Below are 18,538 nucleotides of genomic sequence, written 5' to 3' on the forward strand. Positions count from 1 at the left end.
GAGCATCACATCGAGCAGATATATACAGATACATAGTAAGTTCTACTTCCCTTTCCTTTCCCTAGAAAGGTAGAGGTCCTTTCAGTTTGGGCCTGATGCTCATCCTTTAACTTTAGGTCAAGTCTGTTTTCTTCATAACCACCTGGGCTTTTTTTTTTTTAAAACATAGTCTTGCGCTGTCACCTAGGCTGGAGTGCAGTGGTGCAATCTTGGCTCACTGCAACTTCTGCCTCCTGGGTTCAAGCGTTTCTCCTGCCTCAGCCTCCTGAGTAGCTGGGATTACAGGCATGCGCCACCATGCCTGGCTAACTTTTTGTATTTTTAGTAGAGACAAGGTTTCACCATGTTGGCCAGGTTGGTCTCTAACTCCTGACCTCAGGTGATCTGCCCACCTCGGCCTCCCAAAGTGCTAGGATTACACGCATGAGCCACCATGCCCGGCCAGCCACCTGGACTTTTGTTTGGCATCCCTTGGATATATTGCTGGGTTGGTATTTCTGTGTGTGGTCTCCAGACCACTAACTTTAGAATCACCCTGACTGTCTGTTTAAAATGCAGATGCCTTGCCTGGGCCCCATCCCAGATTTGGGAAGAAGGGAATGAAACAGGAAATCTGCTTGTTTAAAAAGCATACCAGGTGATTCTTTGTACACCAAAGCCTGGGAACAACAGCTTTGGCTGCTCTGTGCTACCTCCCCAACCTTGTTTTGCCTTTTTCAAAAGCAGCTCACACGAAAGCTTCCTAACTCTGCCTACTCTGCTCCTCACTTCACTCTATTGAAGGCTATTCTTATAGGAAGCACAGTGTCATGGTTGAGAGGTCAAGCTCTAAGACCAAGAGGTTTGAGGAGGTTTGAGACCAAATCCCAACTTTACCACTTACCAATGGTTCTCCCAGTGTGATCCCTGGAGCAGTAGCATCACCTGGAAACTTGTTAGAGATGTAATTTCTTGGGCCCCACCCCAGTTGGACTGAATCAGAAACTCTAGGAGTGGAACCCAGCCATTTGGGTTTTAAGAGGCCCTCTAGTAGATTCTAATGCAGGCTCTAGTGTGAACCACTGCCACTTAGTAGTGAATGACCTTGTGCAGATTCACAACTTCTCTAAACCTTCATTTCCTCATCTGTGAAATACTAAAACTACTAATCACACAGAGTTGTGATAGTGAAATGACATGATACATATAAAGATCTTAATACATAGTAAGTACTTAATAAGTATCCATTATTATTATTAAGCAAACCGTTCTTCATTCCATGGATTCTCTTGTTTGGTTTGTTTGTTTGTTTGTTTGTTTGTTTTGTTTTCTGCAATGGCAACAAGAAACCATAGAGTTATGCCATGTTATTTTATTTTATTTTATTATTATTATTATTATTTTTGAGACAGAGCCTCACCCTGTCACCCAGGCTGGAGTGCGATGGTGCGATATCGGCTCACTGCAACCTCCACCTTCTGGATTCAAGTGATTCTCTCACCTCAGCCTCCCAAGTAGCTGGGATTACAGGTGCCTGCCACCACGCCTGGCTAATTTTTGTATTTTTAGTAGAGATGGGGTTTCACCATGTTGGCCAGGCTGGTCTGGAATTCCTGACCTCAAGTGATCTGCCCGCCTCAGCCTCCCAAAGTGCTGGGATTACAGGCATGACCCACCGCGCCCAGTCGAGTTATGCCATGTTAAATGGCTTAAAGTTTACCTGTTCAACTAGTCTTATTTTTCACCCCATCCCAATAAACTAAAACAACACTTACTCCTACACAGCTCTCTATTTCTGTCTTCACTATTCCTTTTCCACCTGCCTGCCATACCTTTGCATCTTCTGCCCACACAGTCCAAATCTTAGTTCTCCTAAAAGTTCTGCTCTGCTCCCTCCCGGAAGTCTTGCGTGATCACTCAGGCCAAATGAATCTGCCATTCTCTAAGAATCAATTATCATCTGTGTTGCAGGTTTTAACCCCTAAGCACCTGCACACATGCTACTAATGTTTTTTATTTCACATCTAGTTGTCTTGTCTCTTGAAAAACAGATGGTACCTTATAATTCTTTCCAAATCTCTTCCCTATCCATCCTCTGGCATAATGCTAAAGGGATGAATGAATGAACAAACTTCTATAGCACAACCCACTCTTTTTAAGGCACACTTGAAAATTTTTTTAAAAAATGTATACTTTTAAGAATGGTAATAATTATAGTAGCTTAGGTTTGTATATGCCTTCATGGTTTTAAAAATGCTTTGGTACTTTTGATGAATCTAGTTATCACAGAAACCTTGTGAGGTAGGTATTGTTGTCCCTGTTTTAAGGAAACAGATTCAGATCTTTCTAGTGACTTGCCCAAGGCTGTAGAACTAACAAGTGACAAAGCTGGGGCTCAAACTCCCTGTATTCTGATGCATCTTTTTCTTGGCTCCTTTGGTTGGTCTGGTTTATCACTGCTAGTGTTTACTCTTCTTTACCCTTGCACTGTGTTATAATCTCTAAGTTCAGCTCTGCTTGAAAGCAAGTGCTGCACAAATAATGATGGGCCTTTCTGATACTTTTTTTTTTTTTTTTGAGATAGAGTCTTGCTCTGTTGCCCAGGCTGGAGTGCAGTGGCACAATCTTGGCTCACTGCAATCTCCACCTCCCGGGTTCAAGCAGTCCTCCCACCTCAGCCTCCCAAAGTGAGTAGCTGGTACTACAGGCGTGCACCACCACACCTGGCTAATTTTTGCATTTTTAGTAGAGATGGGGTTTCACTATGTTGGTCAGGCTGGTCTCGAACTCCTGACATCAAGGTGATTGGCCCACCTCAGCCTCCCAAAGTGCTGGGATCACAGGTGTGAGCCACAGCGCCCGGCCCCTTTCTGATACTTTAAAATGTCAAGACAGGGCCCATTTAAGAAAAAGAAGTACAGCCTCACCTGGTGTTCCTAAGCGGGCCTGAGCAATGGTCAGTTTTTCATGGGGTGCTTGACACTGGCAGTTGGTTTCATCAGCAAATGGGGCAGGTGCAGTCAGGGTCTAGAAGGGAGAAAAAGAAAGGGAATACAGTCTGACAGACTTTCCTTTGGCACTAACTTCCTCTGAAGTTTTATTCCTGTTGGCTACACAGGTATGATTAAGAAGTCAAATATATCCACTGAGTCTCAGAGAAATACTGTACTGTTAGACCTAAAAATAGGGCATCATCACTGAAACCTTTTTGTTTGTTTTTTACTGATGCTTCAGAAATAACAAAAGCTCTTCAGTGTCTATAGTATGCCAGGTACTAGATGAGATACTCTGCTGTTATCTCTTTTAGGCTTTGCAGCCCCCTGTGATGAATAGATACTTCTATCCTTCTAGAGCATAGGATAATACTATCCCTATTTCCCAAAAAGGAAACTGAGGCTCATTAGGGTTAAGAAATACGCCAAGTCATGCCCTTGGAAAGTCACAATGCCCAGCTTCAAACATTTCACAACCAACGAGGGCAGTCTTCAAACATTTAGACTCACCCACACCCAGGAGACTCGGCTGGAAAGAATGCCATACTCAGAAGCGTGGCACGCCATCTCCTATATTTCACACACACCAGCTTGGCCAATGACAAACTCTGATGTCTCTTTCAATGCAAAGGCCAAAGCTGTTATCTGTGCCTTGGGAAGGCTTAAAAGCACAGCAATTCGGGCAGGCTGCAGATGACTGCTCCTGTGGTAGCTTCAACAGCGAGTGGCTGCTAGAGGCCCCGCCCCAGGCAGCTTGGGCTGGGGCTCTGTGGAACGCTGTGAGAAAGATGTAGTCACTTGGAAGCCTGCCCAGAAAGTGGCCCTGCATTTTTTAGTCAGCCTCTTAAAATGAAAACCTCACTCTCTCCAGACAAAGCAAGCGGTGTTTTTGTAAACAAGGCAAGTGCAATCCAGAGTTGTCCATTTGTAGTCTTTGAACTATGCCGTGATTGCAGTCACCACTACATCATCTTTGTGATTTTTAAAGCTAAAGTGGATTAGTCACGGTAAACATTATTCACAGTGCTGCATCAATTTTTTCTTAGAGATGGAGACAGGTTAAGATGTGTTCCTTAACCTGGGGACACTAGACTGAAGAATGATCCATACATTTGGACAGGGGCTGTGACTCACTTTTGCCATTTATTTATCCATTCGCTCACTCATTCAAATAAGTGGCAGGCACTATCTTGGAATCTGGGGATAGAAGTAGGGATAAGACCAATAATCCCTGCCCTTGGGGAGCCCTCATTCTCTGCACTGACGAGAACTGATCCCTCCCCTGTCCCCATCCCCTCTCCCCATTGCAGTCCCTTCCACCCTAGAAGCTCAATGTTGTCTGGAGGCCTCCCAGTTATCTGAGATTTTCGTAGCCCTCACCTTCTCCTTCAGGGCTCTGGAAGCAAACCAAGACTTAGGACAAGGATTCAGGAAACTTGGGTTCACTATTGGTTCTTTTTCAGATACATTATGGTGACCTCATAGGCTATGGTAGGCCACAGTGGCATTTGTAATGTGGCAAAGGGGTGCAGTGACAAGAACAAAAACTCTGCAGCCACAAACCCGGGGTTCAGATTCCCTCTCCAGCACTTACTGGCCATGTATTTTAATTTGGCTCTTCTGGTTGAAAGGAGCTGACACTCACTAACATTAGTTCAAAGGATGGAGGATTTCTTTTAAGACTACCCTGGAACTGAAACTGTGGAAAAGGAAGAAAGGGGTAGAACGTGGCCCCAGAGAGAGTGCTCTGCACCAACTTGGCTGCTCTCTGCACATGAACCTTTCTGTCCCACCCCCACTGACTCCATTTCCTTCCACTGCATTAAAGCCGCTGCTTGCTTTCCACTGCCCCACAGCTTCAGCTCTAATAGGCCAGCCCATCATGGCCTCCTCAGCCTCTCTTCACAACACTCATTTAACAACTTTCCATTGTGCCTCTCAGCCCTAGCCTCCTACCAACTTATTGACTCTTTCCATGTTTCCCAATTCAAATTCCTAAGGGAGAATCTGATTGGCCAAGTTCATCTTTTCAAATCAGGCCTTAACCAGGATTGGCTGGCATTGGGTCAGGCACCCACCCTGGGGCTCAACAGATGTGGTGACGAAAGTCATGAGTGACCCACCACTACCATTTCAGGAGGAGCTATACTTGAGGCAGGAAATATTTTTGACTTTGTGTGCTTAAAAGCAAGTTCCTTATTTGAACCTCAGTTTCATCTATAAAATGGGCTATTCATCTTGCAAGGCTGTTGTGAAAAGCAGAGATAATATGTGTAACATACCTGGTACTTAATAAACTGTAGCTATTATTACTGCTATTATTATTCACTATTATATATAATATGATATAATAATAGATAATATAGTTACCCATAGAAACAAGCAAATTGACTCATTTTTATTTATTATTTATTTATTTATTTATTCATTTTGAGACAGAGTCTCACTCTGTCTCCCAGGTTGGAGTGCAGTGGTGCGATCTCACCTCACTGCCACATCCGTCTCCTGGGTTCAAGTGATTCTCCTGCCTCAGCCTCCCAAGTAGCTGGGACTACAGGTATGCACCACCACACCTGGCTGCAAATTGACTTATGAATGGACTTTTAGCACACAACCCAAATGGGTAAATGGATTGGCAAGTGGGATTAGCTTATATTAATGATTCATTACCTTTTAATATATGTGGGCAATGAACCTTTTTCACATGACCTAAAATAAATTACTATTTGGAGATCTTGTATGTGCTAGTCACAAAGTTTATTAAAGAGGAGATAAGGTGTTGCCATTTTCCAAGAATGGTGTGTTCTTGAGGGTGTGAAATCTGGTAATTAAAACAGAGATAGGGAACGTTGTAAAGCAACAACAGTTACTCAAAGGGGAAGAAAAGGTTTATATGCATCATGCATTTTGTTCTTAATTATTATGGCCTAGAAGTAGGAAAGAAGGAGAAACAAAGAGATGGAAGGCAGAGAGAATTCCTAAGTGTGTGAATGTGTTTGTGTTTGCATGTGTGCACAGGTGACTATCTTTAACAGCAGTTGATATGGAGAAGAGCTATTTCTTGTTATGTATAAAGCAATGTGCTCAGAATGGGGAGAGTGCAAAAATAAATGAGCCACAGCCTTGCTGTCCAGAACATTGCTTTCTAAAGCACAGCAGGGTTCTTGAGTTGATCAAGCTCTGCATTCAGGAAGACTTTGGTTAAGGCCCGGCTACTACCAACCAGCCCTGTGCCCTGAGACAATATTTTTTCAGTCCAAACACCCCAGATTACAATTAAAAAAAACTCCTTCTCTGAGCCAGAACAAATCATTTGCTTTATTAAAAATTCTATGCTCCTTAGGTTCTGTCTCTTCCAAATACTAGAGGCAGATGAACTTCAGGACAATGTGAGTAGGACAGAGGCTTCTGGGAGGGGCAGGGACTAAGCTAACTTCACCATTTGCCAAAGCTGAGATGCTTCCAGGGATCCTCTGGTGTAGACCCTACATAAAACTAAGGCCTGATAACATAAGATAATAGCTAAATCTTTGAGTACCTACTTAGTGCCATGTATCCATCGATATACTAAGCACTTTAAATGTATTTGCTCATTTAATTTGTACAACACCTCTGTGAGGTAGATATTATCTTCACTGAACCAGTCTTCAAGGTGACACCAAGTGACAGCAAGAAGCAACAGCAGTGGTAGATCCCTCAAACTCAGTTACCTTTTGGCTCCCTGTGAGCTGAGGAAACCCTCAGGATTTTTAGACTATAGGGATAGAAAAACCTCAAAAAGGAGATACATGATTTCCTGATAGAGAAGGGGGATCTCAAACAATTAACTGAAGAAATAAAAGCATGTAACCATATTTTTGCCCAGACTTAGTGAAGCAGGTCAAATGACTTACTTGTAGTTATTTGCAAGCCTCAGGTTAGACTTTAAATCAGCCAGATCACATTTTGTAGTGTTTATTAGCACATGATATATGTTTAATATGATGCTAGGGGTTTGGAGGGTAGAGAAATGGAGGAGAGAGATAAGAAAGGTAGGAACAGAATTGGCTTTGCAGCAGCCATCTTCTAAAGTGAAGAATGACCCTTTTAGAATGGGAGAAGGTATTCGTTTGAAAGGGCATGTTCATGTTCAGTTTTCAATAACGTCATATTTGGGGAAAACCACTACTCTTTTGAGCATGAAAATCACAGAAACTAAGCTTCTGAACTTGTGAATATCATCAGAAGACAGACTATGCCCTTCTAGAGAGTCATATTCCAAATTTGGGGTTTGGTTGGCACATGAGATTTATTTATATATATAAAATACTTTATTATATATATATAGAATACTTTAAGTTCTAGGGTACATGTGCACAACGTGTTTAGCAGAAAACAGCAAGGATCATAAAGGGTTAAGAAGCCCTGGCCCAGTGCCCTGGACCTCACATATGCAAGGGCCTTGCCAGACCACAGACTTGGAGCTAGGATGCAACAAAACTTCTTTCTACCTAATTGAAGATTTCAGAATACTCAGTCATTACAAGATGAATATGTTACCTATTTGTCACATAAGTTCTGGTTATATAAACTACGCCATAGAATCATACCAAAGCCACATTTCAACAGGCTTTTAAAGAAGACATTATATGTTGCGCATTTCATGTATAGAATCTCTTCAGTTGGACATTGTCAAATATTTACTTAAAACAAAAGCTATTAGCTACCGGACAATGGACAATGCAAATATTACTTAAGTGCAAAAAAAATGGTTGCTAGAACCTGCACTTATGCAATGTACATCGCTGACTGACAACTGGACCAATCAGACAACAAGCTAATCAACCAATCAGAACTTAGCACAGTACTGCTGATGGTGATAGGCCAACCACAGAGTTGCTTGTTTAAGCTAAGCTATACATTTTCTTTTTTTTCTGAGACAGAGTCTCGCTCTGTCACCCAGGCTGGAGTGCAGTGGCGCAATCTCTGCTCGCTGCAAGCTCCACCTCCCGGGTTCACGCCATTCTCCTGCCTCAGCCTCCCGAGTAGCTGGGACTACAGGCACCTGCCACCACGCCCGGCTATTTTTTTGTATTTTTAGTAGAGACAGGGTTTCACTGTGTTAACCAGGATGGTCTCGATCTCCTGACCTCGTGATCCGCCCGCCTCGGCCTCCCAAAGTGCTGGGATTACAGGCATGAGCCACCCCGCCCAGTCAAGCTAAGCTATTCTTAACTCCAGTGGGGCAATCCTGTCAGACAGGCCTGAGTTCAAATCCTACCTCCATTATTTAATATCCCTTTCCTATTTTTACATTTGATTTTTAGCAAATTGCTGGTTCTTAACCTCTCAAGCCTTAGTATCCTTGTTTATGAAAGGAGGATAAGCTGTTGTGAGGATTAACTAAAAGAATGTGTGGGTAATAAATATCTTCCCTTTTGCCTCTCCAGAATCCACTCTCTTTCTACCCTTCTTTCTCTATGCTTTTCCTCTGCTCTTTTCTGTATGGCTTCCCCAATGGACTGCACCAATGGGATCTCTGCCTCCTGCTTCCAGTTGGTTGGGAAGTGTGCGAAACAGTGGAGGGCAGGACAAGAGTGAGCTCAGGGTATTTGTCTCCCTGGCTTCCTCTCTGCTAGGAAGCAGTGTGTTGGTTCTGTCTTTTTACCAAAATTCACAGCTTCTGTGAGGGGGTCCTCTTTATAGAGCTGTCTATGTGAGGTTCTGGTAACCACACTCACCCCTTGCCCCTACCAGCCTGGAGGATGGCAATCCCCCATTGTTTCTAGGCCAAGGATACTATACTATTCCTTGAGGTTTCCTTAAACCCTGCCCATACCTTTATAAGTATTACCTTTATTAAACTCTCTTTCAATTTCACCTTTAGAGTGAGCCATCTGTGTCTTGACAGAGCCTTGGTTAATACAGTATCTATAACAGCTTTTCAGGCTCAAACATTAGCTAGAAAATGCTGATGAGGTATGTTAGAAGCACAGAGATCAATTGAAAAGTGAATTACCCAGAGTAACTAAAGTTACAACCATCTCAAGAATGTCTCTAGTAGAAAAGAATTTTACAAAGACAGAACATTTTAATCAGGATATGCAAAAAAAGATAAGAACAGGACTTCAGAAAGAATCTACTTCTTCCAGGTAGGCCTTTTACTATGAAACTCATCAGCTTTAGAACCACAAATTCAGAATTACAAAAAGACATCACAAAATCTAATCCAGCAGCCTCATACTGTTAGGTTTATATTTACTTGTTTCTGAGCATATTTTTTAAGGCCTTATTTATTGTGGAGTCAGAATATTTTGTCTTTTGAAGATAGAGAGGACAGAAAAAAATAGATAATATAGTTGACCATGGGCCCAACACACACGAATCACTGGATTCTTAGACTGTGTCACTGATTATGTAGACTCTTAAATCAGGCAGCTGGTGCAAAGTCATCACCAATAAATGTCACTGGAGAGAAGAAAAAAGAGGCCCAGTATGTGGTTCAGCACCAAGAATATCCATTTTTTTCATTTAGTTATGTATGGTATGTACATGTTATAAGTAACAGGCACCATTGAAAACAGCAAGACAGATACGTATGTACTGACAGGGAATGATATCTAAGACATTTTGTTGAATGCAAAAAGCAAGTCACAAAGCAATATGTATAATATGTATGTATACATGCTATCTAGTATGATGTCATTTATAGTAAAAAGAGAGAGAAGGGGGAAGAGAGAGAAAAAGAAGAAAAGAGAGGGGTAATTGTGTAGAAATAGTTTAGGGCCGGGCGCGGTGGCTCATGCCTGTAATCCCAGCACTTTGGGAGGCCAAGGCAGGTGGATCGCCTGAGGTCAGGAGTTCAAGACCAGCCTGGCCAACATGGTGAAACCCCATTTCTACTAAAAATACAAAAATTAGCCAGGTCTGATGGCACACACCTGTAATCCCAGCTACTTGGAAGGCTGAGGCAGGAGAATTGCTTGAACTTGGGAGGCGGAGGTTGCAGTGAGCTGAGTCGCGCCACTGCACTCCAGCCAGGGCGACAAGAGTGAAACTCTGTCTCAAAAAAAAAGAAAAAAGAAAAGAAAAAGAAATAGTTTAGAACTGTGCTAATATGGTAGCCATTAGTCACATGCGGCTATTTAAATTCAAATTATAATTAATTAAAATTAAATAAAATTAAAAGGAGTTTGTCATTCACATTAGCCACATTTCAGGTGCTCAATAACCCATGTGACTACTGGGTACTATACTGGGCAATGCAGATATAGAACATTTCTATCATCACAGAAAGTTCTACTGGACAGCACTGGACTTGAATGATACACATTGAATTGTTAATCGGGGTTACCTCTTGGGAAGGAGATAATATTTTGAGAGAAGAGATGAAGAGATTTCATTGTTTATTCCATATATGTCTGTCATTTTGTTTTATTTTTAAAATGAGAATGCATTCATGCAATGTTCATAATGCAAAAAATAAATTTAAAGAAATATCTCCTCTCCTTTAAATTCAGAGATGCAGAAAATTTAATCAAGGCTCAGGTCTCCCAAATGTGGCAGGGGTGGTGGAGGGAGGTCTATATTAAGAAAAGAGGAGTATTTTGAAAAATAAAAACTATTATCCAAAAATTAACTGTTAAATGATATGATTCACAAGTATATGGAATATTTAAAACTCATTTGAGCTTTAAAAAAATTTTAAATTACTTTCATGGTATCTACCCATAATTCATTTTTCTAACATCAGACAAACACTTTTTGAGTCCTTGCTGTGTGCCAGGCACTGTTCTAGCTTCTGAGGATACATCAGGGAACAAAACAAAAAAAAAATTTTTGCCCTCATAACACTTAAAAATAATAAACAAGCAACAAAAAAGAACATAAAACATGTAGTATTTTAGTTAAAGGGTGATTAAGTGTTATAGAAAAAAATAAGGCAAGGAAAGGGAATAGGGAGTGTTGGGGGTATCACTGTAAATAGGATAGTCAGAGAAGTTGATGTATGTGTAAATATATAAAGGATCAAGTGAGCCATGTGGAGAAAGAGCAATCCTGGCAGAGAAAACAGCAAGGGCAAAGGCCATGAGGCACGAACATGCCTGGCTTCTTCCAGGAATAACTAGAAGGCCAGTATGCTTGGAGGAAGCGAGCAAAAAAGAAAAGATGTAGCCAGAGGTGAGGCCAGAAGAAAGGAGATGAGAGGCACCCAGTCGTGTGAGCCTTTTAGGACACTGTAAAGACTGGCTTTCACTCTAGGGAGATGGGAGCCATCAGAGCGTTTCGTTTTGTTTCGTTTTTGAGACGGAGTCTCACTCTGTCACCCAGGGTGGAGTGCAGTGGCATGATCTCGGCTCACTACAACCTCTGCCTCCTGGGTTCAAGAGATTCTCCTGCCTCAGCCTCCCAACTAGCTGGGACTACAGGCGTGCACCACCACACCTGGCTAATTTTTGTATTTTAAGTAGAGACAGGGTTTCGCCATGCTGGTCTCAAACTCCTGACCTCAGGTGATTGACCTGCTTCAGCCTCCCAAAGTGCTGGGCATCAGAGAATTTTGAACAAGTCATGATAATGATCTGGCTTAGCTTTAACAAGACCATCTGGCTAATGTGTTGAGAATAAACTGTAAGAGGTCAAAGGTAGAAACAAGAAAACCACTGAGGTGTCTGGTGTAATAATCAGGCAAAAGAAGACAGAGGCGGGGTCAGGGTGATCGCAGTGGAGGTGGTAAGAAGTGGTCAGATTCTGGGTAGATTTTGGACACATAAAACTTGAAACAGATTGGATGCAGGGTGTGAAAGAATGAGAGGAATCAGGATAATTCCAAAGCTACTGGCCTGAAGAACTGGAAAGATGGCATTGCCATTCCCTAGGAGGGGTAAAACACTGGAAGAGTAGGTCTAGGGGTGGGAGGGACAACAAGGATGGGGAAATTAACAATTCCATTCTCACAGATTTGGTTTGACACACCTATTAGATCTCCAAGTAGAGATGTCAGGTAGACAGTTGGATATATAAGTCTGGTGTTTGGGAGAAAGGACTAAGCTAGAGATGCAGGTTTAGAAACTGACAGAGTATGTGATATATAAAGCCATTAGACTAGATTCACTCATTCAGCTAAGGGCATGGATGCAGGTAGAAGAGAAGTCCAGGTCATCAGATGAGGAAACGTTGTATATTTAAGCTCAGTCTCTCCCTGCTATTAGGGAAGCTCTAAGAAAGCAAGGACTTGGTCTGTCTAGTCATTGCTGTATCCCTATTCCCCAGGGCAGTACCTGGCATATAGAAGGTTCTTAAGAATATTTGTTGAATGGGGGAATTTAAAGTCACAGGAGAGAGAATGATAATTGATAAAGACAAATACAGACTTTAAACTCAATAATAAAATAAATATATTTGTCAATCTTTCATAGCTTTTTCTTAACATCATCATAATATATATTATAGAAAATTTGGGAAAGTTAAGAGAGGAAAATAAAAGTCACCAATAATTCTTTCTACTTCCTAGAGACAACCATAGTTAACTCTTTCTATATTTCATTTCAGGCTTTCTGGTATGACATATATACATATTAACAAGTTTGGAATCTTGCTGGATAGACAGTTTTTTTCACTCAATATATCATGATTATCTTATCATGTCACTTAAATAGTTTTCAACCTCACTAATTTTGATAGCTGTAAAACATTTCACTGAAAAAGAACCGTAATTTAAATACTTCTCTATCATTGAATATTAAATTATTTATATTTTACTAATATAAATAATATTCTAAACATAATTCTGAACCTCTGATTATTTCCTTATGATAGATGCCTAGAAACTGAATTACTTAGATCAGGGGTATGAACATTTTAAAGATAAATATTTGAAGAACATTTCAACATGTATTGGTAAATTGCCTCCTACAAAAGCTGTATCATTTATACTCACATTACAGTGTATGAAAGCACCTACCTTGCTGCCATCTCACTGGCATTGAGTATTACCTTTGTCAATTTTATAGACCAAAAAATGGTAGCATGCTGTTTCAATTTGCATTATTTCGATTACAAAAAGATTGAACATTTTTCAAATGTTTATTAGCCATTTGTATTTTCTTCAGAGAATAATCTGTCCTTTGCCCATTTTTCTATTGTTGAGAATAAGTATTTTGAAGTTGGTTAAAACTAAAACAATAGCACAGTTTAAAAATTATCTTAAATATCTTTTAAAAACACATTTTCCAGGCTGGGCTCAGTAGCTCACGCTTGTAATCCCAGCTTGTTGGGAGGCAGAGGCAGGCAGATCGCCTGAGTTCAGGAGTTCGAGAGCAGCCTGGGCAACATGGTGAAACCCTCTCTCTATGAAAAATTAGCTAGGCATGGTGGCGTACGCCTGCAGTCCCAGCTACTCTGGAGGCTGAGGTGGGAGTACCGCTTGGTCCCTGGAGGTCAAGGCTGCAGTAAGCTGTGATTGCATGCCACTGCACTCCAGCCTGGATGACAGAGTGAGACCCTGTCTCAAAAAAAAAAAAAAAATAAACAAAACACGCATTTTCCAACTTTATTTAGAGTTCCCACATAATAAGTTCATTTTTTAAACCAGTAAACCAGTGCCTGAATGCTCACATCTAGGTCAGCCTAGTACATACTGCCCTTTTGGTGATCAGAGATCAGAATTTTTATTATGCCCTGGAGATACAAGCTTCCTTAAAACACTGACCACTTATAAACCAAACTCCATCTCATGTGGCCACTTTCCAACCTCACAGCAGTGACTGAATATCAAATAGCTAGAAGACTCATAGTACTACTATAAGTAAAACCACATTTCATTGATTCTAAAATGTACATTTCTCCCCACATTTTAACATCTCTGAGAGTAGGAGGGATCTTACAATAGATATTATCTTAAAATCAGTGTTGGCCATTTTTCCACATTGTAACACATTTGAAATGGAAGTGCAACTTACCATGAATAGCCTCTTAGACTCATGAAACGCATAGATGCTATTAACAATAGAAAACAATCTTCACCAAGATATAAAAATTCCACATTCTAAATAATTTTTTTCTTAGGCAATTGAACTTAAGTTTATAGTGAACATCAATAACAACGTTATATTATATTCATATTCCACCTCCTTCCCCAAAGGACTTGAGGTGACTTTAAAAATAAAATTTGAAAGTTTAAAATAATAGTTGCAAGATCTGGGGTGAGGGGGAGAAATATGTTTTTTGTTTGTTTGTTTTGTTTTGTTTTGAGACAGAGTCTCGCTCTGTCGCCCAGGCTGGAGTGCAGTGGCGCGATCTCAGCTCACTGCAACCTCCATCTCCCGGGTTCACGCCATTCTCCAGCCTCAGCCTCCCGAGTAGCTGGGACCACAGGTGCCCACAACCACGCCCGTCTAATTTTTTGTGTTTTTGCTAGAGACAGGGTTTCACCGTGTCAGCCAGAATGGTCTCAATCTCCTGACCTGGTGATCTGCCCGCCTCGGCCTCCCAAAGTGCTGGGATTACAGGCGTAAGCCACCACGCCCAGCCAAAATATGTTTGTTTTTTAAAGGTCAGGGGTGAAATGAGCCCAAAGAAATGCATATCACAGTCCTCTATATTTCAAAAAGGTAAGACTACAAAAATGGCTTTAAGCTCCCAGTAGTCACAGCAAAGAGGAAAACAAAGTTAATGTTGTCCTTAAGCACAAAGCAAAATAGCTACTGAGGAAAAAGCACAGCATTTTCCTGATGCTGAGTTCTGAGAGAAATTCCTCCCGTGGTGCCACCTTAAAGGGCATGCTGAGTGATACTGTAGTAACATCGGTACTGACACACTCAACAACAGCCTCCTAGTACAGAAAGTCCTGTTTTTGTTTGTTTGTTTGTTTATGAGATGGAGTCTCGCTCTGTCGCCCAGGCTGGAGTGCAGTGGTGCGATCTCGGCTCACTGCAAGCTCTGCCTCCTGGGTTCACGCCATTCTCCTGCCTCAGCCTCTCGAGTAGCTGGGACTACAGGTGCCCGCCACCACGCCTGGCTAATTTTTTGTACTTTTAGTAGAGACGGAGTTTCACCATGTTAGCCAGGATGGTCTTGATCTCCTGACCTCGTGATCCGCCTGCCTTGGCCTCCCAAAGTGCTGGGATTACAGGCGTGAGCCACTGCGCCTGGCCAGAAAGTCCTGTTTTTTTATGTTTGTCTCCATAGTGCCTTCCATGTAAGGCAGAACCCCAGCACCAAAAAGCGGTTCAGAAAAGCATTTTCTTCAAGGGGCCAAACGAACGTGCACCCTGAAAATACAGCTTTTTCTCCCTGATGGTTGGATCCAACGGTAAGATTTAGAATGCCTAAACCAATGTTTTCTAATGTGGGATGGGCAAGACAATCCATTAGACAGCAACACTTGTGTTTATACCTCAGATCCTTGAATAATGTCATTTTGTTCAATGACCTTTCATTATAATGTGGATGAGAAAAAAAAACATATTGTGGTTCCGTGTCAGGGCTACTGTCCGTGAAGCATTTTCGCATTCTCCCCATATCTGTGTGGGTTTTCTCTGGGTACTCTGGTTTCCTCCCACATCCCAAAGATGTACACAGCAGGTTAATTAGTGTCTTTAAATTGTCCCAATGTGGGCTGGGCGCAGTGGCTCACGCCTATAATTCCAGCACTTTCGGAGGCCGAGGCGGGCGGATCACCTGAGGTCAGGAGTTTGAGGCCAGCCTGGCCAACATGGTGAAACCCTGTCTCTACTAAAATACAAAAATTAGCTGGGCATGGTGGCGCATGCCTGTAATCCCAGCTACTTGGGAGGGGGAGGTTGCAGTGAGCCGGGATTGCACCACTGCACTCCAGCCTGGGTGACAGAGCAAGACTCTGTCTCAAAAAAAAAAAAAAAAATTGTCCCAGTGTTATGAGTGTGGTGTGTGTATGAGTGTGCCCTGCGATGGGATGGTGCCCTGTTCAGGTCTGGTTCCCACCAGGTGCCCTGAGGTGCCAGGATAGGTCCCAGTCACCCACTACCCTGAACTGGAATAAGCTGGTAAATAATTACCTTGTTTTTATTAGTCTTTCTTAAATGTATACATAGCTCACATGTATTTCAATGTTGAATGATACTAGGAGTGTTGTGGTCTTTATTTAGAAGTGTGGTGGTGTTGAAGTGGCTTCTTTCTCAGTATAGTTATTGATTTGTGGTGACATGCCTGAATCAGCCAAGTCTGTTCCTGCTCCAAAGAAGGGTGCCAAGAAGGTGGTGTGACCAAGAGCCAGAAGGATGGCAAGAATCACAAGCATAGCCACAAGGAAAGCTACTCTATCTACATTTACAAGATACTGAAGCAGGTCCATCTCAACTCTGGCATCTCATCGAAGGCCATGGGCATCATGAACTCATTTGTCAATATCTTCAAGTGCATCATTCCTGATGCATTACAAGTACTCGACGATCACCTCCAGGGAGATCCATACAGCTTGCGCCTGCTGCCTAGGGAGATGGCCAAGCACACTGTGTCTGACAACACCAAGGCCCTCACCAAGTACACCAGCTCCAAGTGAACAACTTCTACTTTTACAAACCAAAGGTTCTTTTCAGAGCCACTTAAGCCAGGTACAGAAAGACAAATACTGCATATTCTCACTCATAAGTGGGAGCTAAACAAGTTGATCATATGGAGGTAGAGAGTGGAATGATAGATACTACTATCATTGAGATAGTGGCTGGGAAGGGTGTGTGGGTGAGCGGGGTTGGGGATGAAGAGAGGTTGGTTACTGGGTACAAACATACAGTTAGATAGAAGGAATAAGTTCTAACATTTGATAGCAGAGTAGGATGATTATAGTTAACAACAATGTATTATGTATTTCAAAATAGCTTGAAAAGTGGCCAGCCACGGTGGCTCACGCCTGTAGTCCCAGCACTTTGGGAGGCCAAGGTGGGTGGATCACCTGAGGTCAGGAGTTCGAGACCAGCCTGACCAACATGGTGAAACCAGGTCTCTACTAACAATACAAAAATGAGCTGGGCATGGTGGCACATGCCTGTAATCCCAGCTACTCAGGAGGCTGAGGCAAGAGAATCGCTTGAACCTGGGAGGCGGAGGTTGCACTGAGCCAAGATCATACTACTGCACTACAGCCTGGGCAACAGGGCAAGACTGTGTCTCAAAAAAAAAAAAAGCTAGAAAACAAGATTTGAAATGTTCTCAATACGTAGAAATGATAAATACTCAAGGTGATGGACACCCTAAATACCCTGGCTTGATCATTACACATTCTATGCATGTAACAAAATTTGACATGTACCCCATAAGTATATACAAATATAATGTAATCAGGCCGGGCGCGGTGGCTCACACCTGTAATCCCAGTACTTTGGGAGGCCGAGGAGGGCAGGCCACTTGAGGTCAGGAGTTCTACACCAGCTTGGCCAACATGGTGAACCCCGTCTCTACTAAAAAATACAAAAATTAGCCGGGCGTCGTTATATGCGCCTGTAATCCCAGCTACTCCGGAGGCTGAGGTAAGAGAATCACTTGAACCCAGGAGATGGAGGTTGCAGTGAGCCAAGATCACACCTTTGCACTCCAGCCTGGGCAACAGAACGAGACTCTGTCTCAATATATATATCAATAAAAAATTTTAAAAAGAAGTTTGGTGATGTTTTTGTGGCCAGAAATATGCCATAGGAACTTAACTCTTGTTTACATAAATTAGCCTATGGTAAAACTGGTTTCATTCTACATCATTTTGCTTAAAGTTACAGTTCCCAAGAACCTCTTGATAATGTTATGTGAGGACTTACTATATTTTATATTTTTCATGTCAAAAAATAAGAAAAAAAAGCTTTACAAAAACCAAGAAAAATACCTATTTTTGTTTGCTTGTTTTGAGACAGCATCTCACTCTGTCACCCAAGTTGAAGTGCGGTGGCACCATCACCACTCACTGCGCCCTCCAATTCCTAAGTACAAGCGATCCTCTTGCGTCAGCCTCCTAGGACTACAGGCACATACCACCATGCTCATCTAATTAAAAAAAAAATTTTGTAGAGATAGTGTCTTACTATGTTGCCCAGGATGGTCTGGAACTCCTAGGCTCAAGTGATCTTTCCACCTCAGTGTCCCAAAGTGTTGGAATTACAGGCATGAGCCATGACACCTGGCCTTCTAATTCTGATATATGGGTTTACACTGGTGCCCCATCTCCTTCCACATCAAATACATGAGGTATCCTAAAGGGAATGTGAAAGTTGGGTGGCCTGCACCGCCTGATATTTTTTCATTTGCTTTCAGCTTATTGCAATATACTGAAGTTCACCTGAGCCTAGATAAAGGTATTTGTGGATTATATTATCTAGTTTTAACTAAACCAATGCACATAAATCAGCAGGTGGCTTAAAACATTTCCTGCAGGCCGTGCGCGGTGGCTCACGTCTGTAATCTCAGTACTTTGAGAGGCTGAGGCAGGCGGATCACGAGGTCAGCAGTTCAAGACCAGCCTGACCAACATGGTGAAACCCCATCTCTACTAAAAATACAAAAATTAGCCGGGCATGATGGTGCATGCCTGTAGTCCCAGCTACTTGGGAGGCTGAGGCAAGAGA

General features: G+C 42.2%; 1 protein-coding gene across 7 annotated transcripts in view; it reads right to left on the reverse strand.

The window, feature by feature from the left end:
* The window catches only part of PCYT1B (phosphate cytidylyltransferase 1B, choline), a 114,489-nt gene that overhangs the window by 57,731 nt on the left and 38,220 nt on the right, over positions 1 to 18,538 (reverse strand). For 6 of the 7 annotated variants that reach the window (XM_054544424.2, XM_024240718.3, XM_054544427.2 and 3 more), the window contains exon 2: positions 2,907 to 3,006. The exons of the other annotated variant lie outside the window; for it this stretch is intronic. In XM_054544424.2, the coding sequence (XP_054400399.1) occupies positions 2,907 to 3,006 (100 nt within the window). The remainder of the gene's footprint in view (positions 1 to 2,906; positions 3,007 to 18,538) is intronic. 7 annotated transcript variants of the gene reach the window in all.

The sequence above is a fragment of the Pongo abelii genome, chromosome X (genome assembly GCF_028885655.2).
Source record: "Pongo abelii isolate AG06213 chromosome X, NHGRI_mPonAbe1-v2.0_pri, whole genome shotgun sequence".
NCBI classification, from domain to species: domain Eukaryota; kingdom Metazoa; phylum Chordata; class Mammalia; order Primates; family Hominidae; genus Pongo; species Pongo abelii.